At 38.1% G+C, this 14,329-nt stretch overlaps 1 protein-coding gene across 1 annotated transcript in view; it reads right to left on the bottom strand.

Annotated features, from left to right (window-relative positions):
• The window catches only part of LOC140241231 (acyl-CoA-binding domain-containing protein 6-like), a 44,961-nt gene that overhangs the window by 18,115 nt on the left and 12,517 nt on the right, over window positions 1–14,329 (bottom strand). Inside the window, exon 3 of the mRNA XM_072320985.1 lies at window positions 9,777–9,950. Within this exon, the coding sequence (XP_072177086.1) occupies window positions 9,777–9,950 (174 nt within the window). The remainder of the gene's footprint in view (window positions 1–9,776; window positions 9,951–14,329) is intronic.

Below are 14,329 nucleotides of genomic sequence, written 5' to 3'. Positions count from 1 at the left end.
CTCATTCTTTTCCCCAGATGAGCTAATATGTAAACCTAGGGCTCAACTGGGTCCTACATGGGCCTCACATGGGCCCCAAGAAGGGCATACTTGGGCAAGCCCATTACAACTTGAAAGTGCTTTACTAAATGAGGGTTTCAAGCAAATAATACCCATATGCTGCCCACCAGCATCCCAACGGGCAAGCCCACGTTGGGCCATTGCAGGCCTCGCGGCCAAACCATTAACATTGTTTTCACGATTGGCCCAAATGGGGCCAATGAATTAGCCCATTTTGCCCATTCAGGCCCATTGTTGTCAGCCCACTTCAGCCTGTATTTAACCCAAATGGGCCCCATGAGGGTGTCTTGGCTGGGCTCTAGCTAATCTGAGAACTATTTAAGTCCATTTTGCAATCAACAGTTACTGGGTAGGCCTACTTGGTTTTTGTTTTCATGAACGGCATGCACCTGTCAACCTCGTCGGGTAAAATATTCCCGCAAAGTACTCATTCAACCTGATGCACTGCAACAAGATGGAAGCACATGGGGCTCTGGCAGTAAAAGTAACCACACGTTTCACACACCGCAGGTCTGTACAGTAATAGTGAGAAAACTAGAAATGTCGCTTTGGCGACTGGTATGCCTCCGCCATAATGCATGATTTTCCCAATAGGTCTAGATAGTAGATGTGGACACTGTGTGATTACATTTTCACAAAATTGGCAAAATATTGGAATGACAAGTTTGTCACAAATGTGTTGAATGTTCACCTTCCTTGACGTAGGTTTAATTGGATGAATAGGAGAGCATGTATCTAGGGATTTAAGGACTTTAACTTGACTTTGACCCATTCATACATTTAGACATTGAGTAATTTTCAAGGTACAGGTGTGGAGAAAAAGTGCAATTTCTGAATTGAATAGTAAATTGTTACCATTTTCATCTGGCCCTTGACCCTAAAATTCATAAGATAATTACTTTCAGGTAGAACATGCATAATATGTACTAAGTTTCAAGGTAACTTGAGCCACTTCCGAGATATGGAGGAAAAAGTTAGTTCAGCACTTTCACTTGATCTTTGACCTTTTGACCTTTGAGGCAAAAAGAGAAAAAAAAAAACTTTCCAGAGAATTTCTATTAGGTTACACACGCATACACCAAGTGTAAAAAAATAACCCTGCTGGCATTGCATAAATATGAGGGTAAAAGTAACATTTTGAAGTCTTGCACTTGACCTTTGACCCTTGACCTTTGACCCCATGAACCCTACATTCTCTAGATAATCACTTCCAGTCAGTACATGTATATACTATGTTCCATGAAGATACCTTGAACAATTTTCCAAGGTACGGAGAAAAAAAAAGAAGTTTTACTATTTTTACTTGACCTTTTGACCTTTGACCTTGGACATCATGACCCAAACTGTCACCAGAGAATCTTAATTGGGTAATACATGTATACACTAAGTTTCAAGAAAATCTCTTCAGGCATTCAATAGATATGGTGGAAATAGTGAAATTTTATGTATTTGACCCTGACCTTTTGACCTTTGACCTCATGACCCAAACTTTCACCAGAGAATCTTAATTGGGTAAAACATGTATACACTAAGTTTCAAGAAAATATCTTCAGGCATTCAATAGATATGGTGGAAATAGTGAAATTTTATGTATTTGACCTTGACCGTTTGACCTTTGACCTTGAGCATGTGCACCCAAAAGTTGATAGGCACAACTTCACCCCCCAATACACATACATGCCAAGTTTCATTAGGATACCTCAACAGGTTTCGATAGTTACCTTGTCCACAAAATTCATTACGGACGGACGGACGGACGGAAGGACGGACGGACGGACAACCCGAAAACATAATGCCTCCGGCACCACTTCGTGGCGGAGGCATAAAAAAAGGATGCTGGGCATCACAGTTTCCTTGAATGAAATAAAAAATGAGAACATAAATTGTGATGTAAACTTTCACCATAATACATGTGATTTATATCAGTAATTTGTCAAAGATTGAAAGGTAAATTTAGACTTTAGTCACAGCTTTCATCCACGCGAATTACACTAAACACAGCGTTGATAGAGCGATGACCTTCCCTTGTATATCTCTCTCTTCTCAGATGTGCAGATTAATTAGCATGCGGATAACAAAAAGCAGGTCCCACCTACAACATGATTATATGATTTGTAAATCTAAAACATTTGATAACAAGTGTTGTGAAAAGATATAATTATCGCGAGAAACTCCCTTCTACAACATGATTATATGATTTGTAAATCTAAAACGTTCGATAACAAGCGTTGAGAAAAAATATAATTGTCGCGAGAATGCCCTCGCATTTTCAAGTCGCATTTCCTGTTTTTCTGTTCATCAACATGACGTGATATTAACTCAATTTTAATGGAGCATGTTTATATAAAGTGTACTTTCCACAAGTGTTCGGATACAATGAGAATCTGGATATAACAAGAAAAATCACTCAGAACCGATGATCTCATTATAATGGGATTCCCCTGTAGTTTTGTCCCATCATACATCATCCTCGGACCCAGTTTGTTGATAATTGCTTCATCCAGTCTTGAGTAATCACATAAATGGGTAAATTTCTTGACTTGACCTTGACCTTTGACCTTTAACCTCTGGCCGATCCATCCAAAATCTAATCACGTGATTGTCCCTTCATACATCATCCTTGGATCAAGTTTGGTAACAAATGCTTCATCCAGTCTTGAAATACTTCTCACATAAATGGATAAACTTTAGGACCTGTCCTTGACCTTTGACCTCTTGCTGATTTCACTCAAACTACTTAATCAATTGCCTCATCATACGTCATCCTTGGAACAAGTTTGGTAGAATTTGCTTAATCCAGTCTTGAGTTATTGCGTGAACGAATAAATTTTAGGACTTGACCTTGACCTTTGACCTCTGGCCAATTTTACTCAAAAACTAATAGTAATTGCCCCATATGTCATCTTTGGACAAAGTTTGATGAAATTTGCTTTATCCAGTCTGGAGTTATCTTGTAAATGGATACAATTTCATGATTTGACCTTGACCTTAGACCTTTGACCTCTGTCGGATTTTGTCCAAAATCTAATCAAGTAATTGCCCTATCATACATTATACTTGGGACCAAGTTTGGTATAATTCCACTCAATATTACTCAAGTTAGCATGTAAACAAATGGGGACGGACGTACATTGGACAACCCAAAAACATAATGCTTCCGGCACCCTTTGGGCGGAGTCATAATTTTAACAAACAACAACACACAAACAAGCACCACATTTGCAAGAATGTCTTGTCCTAGCATGCAAGGAAGGGTTGGAATGACTCATTATTGCTGTTTTATAGCTAGTGCAGTCTGTTATGATACATCCAGTCTCAATTTTGATGGTTATGATGTTTGATTTCTTCTAAAAAAGATTAATAATCACATCTGAAAGTAACTTGCAGTCTCAGGCATGAAATCATTTGAATAATCATGTATTTTAAGCTCTAAATCATTTAACAAATTCATTCACCATGGATGATGGCCATCAAATACTGGTACTGTCAATAATTATTACCACTATTTTGAATAGGTGTGCTCTATTATTGCTCTTATTTCATGTCACTATGTCGGCAACTCTTCTAATTTCAAATTCAAAACATAATTTGCAAGTACATTTCAAACATAGTCTAAGTAAATTTATTTCTGCTGTCTATTGTGTTTATATTTTATTAACCCTTAGAATACTATTGCATTAAACTCAAGTTGATCATGCCATAATTATCAACATGTCCTGTCAAGTTAGCTAAAACCTGAAAGTTAGTCTTAGTGCCCAGACACCAAAAACGTGCACACACACAGAGCTGCCGATTTCTTTTGTGAAGTGCGATGGCGAGCAAATTACAATAGGCAGATTGACAATGGGGGGATTACACTGATTGTAGTAACAACAATTTTGTGTTGCTAAGGCAATCAATGGAAATGTAGCATCCTTCTGGCTGGCTTTAAACAAATGAATAAATGTGTGGCAAGGCTGTTGCAGGTTTGAATAGAGGAATTCTATACATATGTTCCCGATATACCCATAACCTGTTAATAAATACCAGGTGCACGCGCAATAGCGATAGAGATGTTCTTGTTGAAGACTATTGTATTCAAAATGTCTCCTGTATACAAAGTTCTTGATAAACACTTTCGTCATTTAAGGATGAACATTCTTTTTTTTAGTATTTTTTCCCTTCATTTAAATGCATGTTTCTCCAAAATAAGAATGATTTTTGACCTACACATAGGCATAACTGTTGATGACATTGAGCATCAGACAGTGCTCATGCACTGATTTTACACCAAATCTTTGCAAAAATTCTTTTTAAAAGAGCTGCACATAATTATCCTGTTTACTCCCCTTGCAGTGGTGCTTGGGTTTGATTTTTACAGTCGAAAGGCATAGATTTAAACATCTGAAATACATTATATTGTGAGCAATGTTATAACAATGTGTATGATTTTTGATTATTTTTTTTTCTTTACACTAACAGACGCTGCACTGGGCAAACAATGTTCACGGAAGTTGTTTGTATTCATGCCTGACCATTGTGGCAGAGGTCGCCGAACTCAGTGTTCAACAAAGCTCATAAATAAAAAAGATTAATTCATTATGCAGGGACTTATGCAGGGACTGGTGAGAACACTGAAATTTCTTTTCAAATGAACATGCCTGTACAGTGCTACATTCTCTTATGTCTGTCACGAAAGGAGGTGTTTAACTTGTCGGCCATATCGATGTCAGATAACCCCAGTCATTTTGGCCAGTGGAAAAATATATTTTTTCACTATTTTCCATGTACTTTTTTGCTATTTCATCATTTCATGATATATTTTTTGCTATTTTCTTTGACAATAGTCTAAAAATCCCACTATTTTCTGCTATTTTTCCCCACCATCCCAACAAGGTGGACTATTTTTTTTACTATCTTCATTTACAAATAGTGGAAAAATAGCTCTATTTTTTAGCTATTTCAATTTTCCTTCCCCTTCATGTACTATTTTTAAAACTATTTTTTTGATACTATTTTTTTTTTGCTATTTTCCTTGAATTTCATGTACTATCTTTAAATTATTTTTTCATTTCTAAAAGAAGATTGCACTATTTTCTTGCTATTTTTTGCTCTCTCATCTCCTTCACTTCCTTTCTGCACTAATTTTTCATTATAATATACACACATTTGAAAGGGTCTAACCTACAGTATTTGCAAAATCTGCTGACAAACTCTCACGTTCAATCATGCACTCCTGATCCTTTGAACGCCACATTGCATTCATGTGCATACTTCGGTACATAATATTGTGAGCGAGCTGAGCAAACAATATGCCATTAGCGTTTGTATGTACTTAACTGTATGTAAACCTGTTGCTATACACATAAATGGAAGATCCGGGTTATTGAAAGTTTTTTAAGCCAGACCCTAGTATACAGTATGTCACAACTACGTAAACAAAGTTGTGGGCAAAATTTATTTGTCAATTGATCTACTAGGATTATAATTATTAAATGATGTTTATCACAAAAATGAATGCGAAAAGTCATATTTCATATATCTATTCATTACGGAAAAAAGCATGTAAAAACCATGAATAGGATCACAAACTCTTGAAAATAAGCATGTAGTAACTCATTGCATTCCGTTCCCCATAGCTTCCGGAGCGCCGAATTGAAGTGTACACACAACAATAGAAAACTGTATGAATGCGATTCACTGGCGTGTTACATATACGATGAATGGGAGATCCGGAAATGAGGCTCGTTCGTACAAAAGATCACGGAGAAAATCTTTTTGAAAATATATTGAGCATGAAAAAATATTGATACAAATTATTAATAATATTTGACATCACAACATATATTTTTACAATTTAGAGTCAAAAATTTAATGACAACAAATTATTGTGATCACATACAGGAGTAAGATGTCCGTGCACATGTTGCTGTTGTCGCTAAGGCTGGGTTCACATAGAAGTATATGGCATTTGCTGTTCACTATTTGCTATTCGCTATGCGCTATTCGGGCATGGCGGGTCACATGAGGTAGCACCGGCCGTCAAGTAGACCTAGTACACCATCACCCGCACCATCAACTCCCTATCCCATACAGGGAGGATTTCTTCCTCCTACACAACCAGCCCAGCAATCTTATTAAAGGGATTGTACAGTTTTGGTTGAGGCCTAATTTCAGGTTTCTAACATTTTTTTGGTGAGATAATGATAAACCTCTTATGAAATATGAAAGAGCATGTAATTCTATGGGGAATTCAATGTTTATTTGATGAAAATTGGTTTTGAAATGGCTGAGATATCCAAGAAAGAATTATTTTAATAAAGTGTGGGACCCACACTTTATTATGATCGCTTTGTTTTACTTTGTTTTTGGATGTTTCAGTCATTCCAAACCCGATTTCCATCAAATAAACTTTGAATTGCTCTTTAATAAAATGGTATGCTCTGTACTATATCAAAAGTGTTTTCTTGGTATCTAGCAAAAAGTTAAGCTCAATACTCATCTCCACCAATACTGCACCATCCCTTTAACAGTTTTTAAACTGAGATTACACTGCAATGTACCAAAATTGTACCATTTTTATTACAAGAAAGCTATAAATTGAGTATATGAATAAAAAACTGACCTAACTCCATTGGTCATTTTGTGTATAAAGAATTAAAACTGATTACTTTTAATTTGTTAAATAACATTGTATTTGATCATGATACACAAAACTACATCAGAATATCAGTCTACATGCTTATTTCTGCTAAAGGGCAAATCCAGACCAAAATTTTCATCATTTCATAAACGAAAGATGGTATACACATATGTCATAACCTCTAGTAGTCTCCTCATCCAGTGGTTCCAACACCAAAACTTTAAAAATTCGTAACTTTGGCATTGACTGTCCAATTTTTCTCAAACTTTTACTGATGTGTTCTGCTAATGTTGCTGCTTTCACTCAATCCACATTTCTCTTTGGGTTTGGGTTTCCTTCAACTGATTTTCTGACCATTAATCCAAATACATCATTTTCACCCAAATTTCAGATATGAGGTCTTGTCGCCAATATATAATATATGTATACATAATTTTTTTTTTCTACTTGTCCACATTCACTTAAATACATTTTGGACCCCACCCCTTGGTAGGTTTTGAACTGAACCTACATGTAGCTCTGTCCATACTTGAGCCACAGCCATGGTCAGTATAGATGAATGTTTGTGTATGGAAGAGGCATTTTGTACAAGCTATTTCTTCACTGATGGTTTGTCAGAAAAAAGAGGAATTTCTTTTTAAGGGAAAGCTCCATTTCAAGATACAAATAGTTTGCATAAGTTATTTAAACAGATGAAGAGCTACAAAGATAAGCAGTACTGAAAAACACTGCCCAAATGTAATCGTTGAACATTCAAGGAGAATTACCATTTGGCACAAATTATAATGCTGTGTTTATGCTAGAATCTAGGAAATGATAAAATGCAAGGCTTTTGCTCATTCCAAAATTTGAATGCAAGAAGAGCAAAGAGAAAATTCATACAATGTCTGTGGTAATAAACGTACTTTGGATGAATTTGGGAAAATTCAGAGAAGGTTTTACTGTGTCAATCAATGGACCAATCTAACACCAGCAGATGTGTCACAGCTACAACACAAAATCATAAAGTGCATTTATTGCTACTGAAGAAGAAGTTACATTACTTTGAATATAAGCTAATTGTGAAATTCTTTGGGAAAAAGGTGGCACACAACAATACTATACCAGTGCCCAGCTTAGAAACCATCAATGGAAAGGCATACATTTATGATTAAGAATCCAAGGACCATCACATTTTTGAGTTTAAAAAGCTTGTCTAACAATGGTGAAAGTGAATGAACAGCAAACATGTGCACCCACTGTGGCAGTGTGGCTGAATGCATAACTCGAAACAGTAGCACGGCCAAGCAAATGCTGACAATGACTTCTGCCCAAGTGTTTGGGGCGGGCAATTAGTGCATGATGAAATTTTTAATTTCTATTGGAAAACATTCCCGTTACTGTTAATGTTTTGATAGGAGATTTAGAATGACATGTAAAATCATTAGGCTCACTTTGCATTGGTATAGCCCATCTAGGCTAAATATCAATAATACACTCACATATGAAAACAGCTACCCCTTTGAATCTGTGAATTGTCTATAGGATGTAGTCTGTTTTTGCTTGCTGATTCCATTCAGTGTTGTCACAAATATCAAGTGTGTTTTTGGCGAGTAGCGGTAGGTTTTCGAAATAGAAAGGAGAATGACATTCTCCTCGTTATACGTTGCACAATACATCTTTTCCGTGAGATTGGGAATTGTAATAACTGGGGCTGACCAGATTTGCAATATCTTGAAATATTATTCATGTTTTATATCTCTGAATGTACTGTTTAACATTCACCAGGGAAGTGCTGGAGCGAATTTGAATGCATTACATGTGCATTTTTAATATGAACATAATATTTTTCATGTTCATGTTAGAAAATCATGAAATCGCATGCTGATGAATTAAACTGAATGAACAACTGTAAAAGGACAAAGGTTCGCGTGCATTTTAATTTCAGGAATTTCGCAGGAGCCAAGATTTGCGCAATTAAAATGCATGTGAAAGGTCTTGTCCACACTACAGGGCTGCCAACTCTCACTCACCGAGAGTGAGACTCACTCATTTTGGTCTTTTCTCACTCTAAAACTTTATTTCATTTGCATGCACTTCTATTGATCTCACTCATTTTGACTCCTAAATTACAATATTGGCCTATGGGAGTCTCACTCTCAACTAGTTTCCAATGTTGGCAGCCCTGACACTATACGCATGAATGTTAGAGGTAACTCGCGAAAATTTCATGCCGCGAAAATGTCGTGTTCAAAGCATACATTTTCAAATTTCAATCTAGGTGATCATTCAAATTTGCTTGAAACTGAATGATCCCATTGTTGAATTGAGGGCAACTCTGAAAAAATTGGGTGGGAAAACCTGTATTTTGTTCCTTGCAAGGTACATACAAATGTATAGACACAGGATCTGGCCATAGTTAGAGCATTTATGCTCCTTTGATGACCTGACAATAATCTCACCACATAATGCTACATTTACGCCATGCTCTTGGCAGCCACGGCAGTCCCGTTTCAGGCAACTGTGGACAAAATGGGATGGACATGTGACAATGCGATGGGACAGGATGGGCAAATGTTACAGGCCATAACTGCCGTGGATGCTGTGTCAATTTTTTACACTGTAAAAAAATTGCCACAGCAGTCCAAGTGCCAATGAGAAAACTTGTATGCCTCAACAAAATGGGGGTGAATGCAATGAAATGCGACGGCACATGAGCCACAACAAAACTTGGAGGCAGTTTGTAGGGGGATGCGACCGAAAATATAATAGCCTCATGACTGACCAGACGCTGTGAAAACAGCATCTGATAGCTATATGTTCACTGTGGTGAGGACTAGAACGAACAAGACTAGAATGCGAAGGGGAAAACAAAGGAGAATGCCTCATCTACACATGGCACACTATGTTTCGGGCAAATGGGGCTGCTGTGGCCGCCGGGAACATGGTGTAAACGCAGCTGATTTGTGTTCTTGGTGGTATAGCTGCTTTTGATACCGGTACACTTTCACAATCTGACTGTACTTTTTGAATTTTCTTTGTACACTTACTCTAACCAAAGTCTAACCCACGGTTACTCTTTATGTTCCACAACAACACTGCAGTTACGTCTTACCTTAGTTCTTCTTCCAGATCTGGCACCATAGTACTAACTCCAACTCCTAGTCCTAGAGATGACTTCTGACCCTTGACTTTTATGATCCATTCTGGGTCAACTTCATTCATGGAGGCAATGTATTCTTTCATGGCTTCTTCCTTGCTCATGTCTTTCAAGCCGTTCCAGGCATCCCTACAGTGACAGTAGCAGATTGAAGAACATTTAATCAGTTTATATGTAACACACTGGCAGTATAATTATTTTGTCACTATTTATGACGGATTAGAAATACTTGGCGTACGAGTGGTGTCAGGAAACTTCAAACTAAAGGCTCTGTCCCTCAGTCCAAAAGTCACGTAAAAATATGCATGAATCACGCATGAAATTTGGTGTGCCTGCTTGTCCGTCGAGAATTTTCGCTGATTTATGCAATGAAAATTACCGATTAATTGCACAATATCTACATAAAGATCAAGCAAAAATCACTAACAAACCACACACTTTCAGCGCATATAGGCACGCAAAGGCCCCAAATAGGGCGAATACGTGGTTGTGCATGACGACTGAGGTCCATGGAAAACCGTGCATTTATGCGCATTATCACTAATAAACTGCGTATGAATCGTGCATGATTCGCGCATGAATGCGATAGCAACATTTTCGCGAATGATCACTGATATTCCACACATATTTCGCGCATTGTCCACATAAGAACTACACAAACTATGCAAAAATTACGTAAAACAGCGCAATGCTGTGTAAGCTCTTACGCGAAGCTGAGTTTTGAGCTGCTCAAAACCTGGAATCGCGTAAAGCGCCGATCTGGCACACATCGGCGGACAACTACAAAGGTTCCACGTCAGACAAACACATGAAATGTGCAAATCGCGCCTGCATTGCGTAAGGCTGAAATTTTTGGCATGATTTTTGGGCTGAGTGACCGGGCCTTAAAAGGTATTACCTTCAAAGTAATCTATCCAACTGGGATCTTAGCTCTCTGCAGCCATCAGATTTTTAACTACATAATTTTATATACATTTCTGCTGTTTCAGGTCGTTCAGCAATGAGCACAGAGCAACAAACAAACTTGAAGTTTCTGTTACGTTTGGGGAAAACTCTGTCAGAAGATGGAGATCGCTGCAGCAAGTGTACGGAGATGAGATGATGTCATGCACACGTTATCCCCATGAACGGGAGGCCCTCAATGACCAGGACTGAGGTCAACATTGAGCACATTGGGCAGATGATGCTTGGTGATTGTTGGCTGACTGTTCGAATGATGGCAAATGAGCTGGGTATGAATCGGGACAGCGTCTAGAAGATTCTCACAGAAGATCTAGACATGCGGAAAATCTGCGCAAATATGGTGCCAAAATTCCTGAGTGATGACCAGAAGAATCGATGCATGCAAGGTTCACGGCCGGCTCATTTAACATCATTCGAACAGACAGCCGATGATCGCCATGCACCATCTGGCTGACAATGTAGGGCCTACCTTAGGTACAATGAACTTTAAAAAAAAATAATAATGCTCCTTTCAGTAAACTACTTTTAAGAAAACCCATTCACAAACTCGGTAACATAAGGGATAACTGCCATGGCAACTGAACCCTCACTCCGGCAAAGGCACGGCAAGGGTATTGTGAGCTTTGACCTTGCAAGGAATTTTGGCCAGATCCTGGTGCTGCTATCATTCATAAACCCTTCGGTTGTTGCCAGGCGCTAGCCCACAGCAGCACCGTCTCTCTGTCAACTTTTTAGAAATAGACGAATCATTTCAATCTTGTGCAAGGCAAACAAGGTCATTTGGTAAATTTGATTCACACGAGTTGACAATGTCAAATGCTTATCGAGTCTCTCAACAAGATTCCTGGAAGAGTCAACAGTCTGTATCAGACTGTTGCCAAATGAGATGCTATCAATCTTACCACACTGCCTTAATATACTCGCGAAGATAGAGAGAATATAAAGTTAAGATGTAGTCCTGAGGGAGGAGAAGAATGAGATAATATTAACCTGTGAAGAAACAGTCAAATATTCAGGCGGTCCTGGAAAGGATCATTGGGTTGAAAGGAAGAAAGAAATAAAGAAGAAAGGAAAAGATAAGTGGAGGAGAACAGACTATAGTGAACGAGAAAGAAGATAGTGGAGTGAAAATAACTGAGCAAGAGAGCTAGTTAAGATAGAGAGATAGAGATCTTGTTTATAAGAATAACTATGGTAGAACTTGATGTTTTGGGCAGATTGACTGTCCGAAATGCAGCAATTGGTGATTTTGGCTGTGGAGAGAGCTTCTTTAACAAGGAGTAGAATGTTGTTTGGTAGCAGCTTTGTTCAGGTACCCGAGCTTGGGTTCCGTTTGTTGTATGATTTCTGTGAAAGGAATCTTCTTGTGTCTTCTTCTGAGGTCGTAATTAAGTGTGTAATTAACTTCATAATTGAATTGAGAAGTTAATAGCCTCTCAATCATAGGCAAAATTGGTATTCTGAGGATGTAATTAAGGTATGATTACGTCCCCTATAATTAAGTTCCTCCCATCTAATTGTTATTCCATCCAATCAGACACGTTGTTAGAATGATGATTACGCGCGCAAATATGCCCTCAATGCATGCTTTTTGCTGACATAAAATGACAAAATTCCTCGAAGATCGCTTATATTTTTTTTGGTGTCTGAATTCTACGGATTCCGTGACAACAAGATTAAACCACTCCTCAATTACTGAAGATGGTAAGCATCATTGTGGCCAAGAAAAAGATGTTGTTATGCTTAGTTTTCCATTAACTTTCACACTTAAAAGGACATGTTCACCTTCATAAACATAAGGATTGAGAGAATGTAGCAATACTAGTAGAACACATCATTGAAAGTTTGAGGAAAATCAGACAATCCGTTCAAAAATTATGAATTTTTGAAGTTTTTGTGTAGTCACCGCTGGATGAGAAGACTACTGCAGCGTATGATGTCACATGAGTACAACAATATAAGGAAAATATAAAGAGAATTTCACAAAATTTCATCTTTTGTACATATTCCCTTGACTCGTTACCGACATATGTCATGGGTAACATTATTCCCCCTGCCTGTAGAAAGAGGCAAGTCAAGTGCTGTTTTATTATGCGAAAAAAGTGAAAATAATATGTTGAATTTTCTTTACATTTTCTTTATACTGTTGTACGCATGTGACATCACAAGCTGTAGTAGTCTCCTTATCCAGCAGTTCCAACACAAAAATTTTAAAAATTCATAACTTTTGCATCGAATGTCTAATTTTCCTCAAACTTTCACTGATGTGTTAGAACATTGAAGGTGAACTTGTCCTTTAATTACATGCTCAGAATAGCGATTTGTAATAAACTCTGCAATGAAGTCCTCTCAGGGGAGCAAGTGCATTGATATGCGCAAGTGCTTAAGACTTTCCCGCCAAAATGCTTGTTGTCATAGCAGTTAATAAACCCTCTACTTAATTAAGCTCTTGGAATACCGATTCACTAATTAAGTGCTTATCAAATGCCTATTAAGTTCTCAGAATATGGCTCCTAGAGTTCAAATGTATAAAATGTCAGAGTGTTGTTAATTTTGCATGCGCGCCAAAGAGGTTTTTTGATGCGCGCGTTGTAACAACTCGGACCATTACTGCGAGTAGCCAGAACGCGAAGCGCTATACAGGGCGCTCCCGTAGTACAACACTGTGCAATCCGGAGGGACAACCAAGACAACTCAGCCCGCCGTCAAAGTGAGGCCGAGCTCTCCCCCGAGTCCGAGTTTAGCCTGACCCCGTTCGGGTAAGTTCTGAGACTGAACGTTTTTGGTTAATATTTTGCATTTTCGTCGTTACCCATCGAATATCTTGTTATTACAGCGTTATTCTGCAAATTTCCTAGGCATACGTTCACATTTGGGAGCGAAATTTGACAACTTTTGCAGGCATACCAGAACTTTGTTAGGGCTTTCAATAAAATGGCACTGTCCCTGTTGACTCAAATTTGGGGTAAATAGGTACAACACTAGTTTTGATTTTAAAAAAGCTGTTTAGAGGAAATTTTTCCAATCCATCCAATAGATTAGATTAGGGGAACATCAAGAGTGTCTAAACATAATACACAAACATTCAGAGCAATCTATTCCATCGTTAAATCAATCTTTGAAACTAGAAATGTCACTATGGCGACTGGTATGTGTGGTATAGCGCCACCTGTGTTAATAAAGAGTGAGGAGCAACTATGAAAGATTACACTACGTCCACCGAGTCATTCTGTGGTGTAAATGTCACGTATTTAACCTAAGGACACAACAAGTGGCGACGAGAAATGGGATATCCGTGCACTACATACCGAAAATGTGAGTAGTGAAGTGAATATTTGTGAAAGTGCTCCCAGACTGCAGATAACGGTTAAAATCGGCAGTCAAATACGTGGACAGTGACAGTGTTATAAAGTGTGGTCCCACGTAGTGATCTTCATGTCGTCAGTATCAGTGACTGTAAACGGGCTGTAGAAAAGTGAAAATGGCGTCAACAACAGGTAAAGCGGACACTTATGATCCGGAAGTGGAACAATATGAGTCATACA

The sequence above is a fragment of the Diadema setosum genome, chromosome 17 (assembly GCF_964275005.1).
Source record: "Diadema setosum chromosome 17, eeDiaSeto1, whole genome shotgun sequence".
Lineage (NCBI taxonomy): Eukaryota > Metazoa > Echinodermata > Echinoidea > Diadematoida > Diadematidae > Diadema > Diadema setosum.
This window is presented reverse-complemented; position numbering and strand designations above follow the sequence as displayed.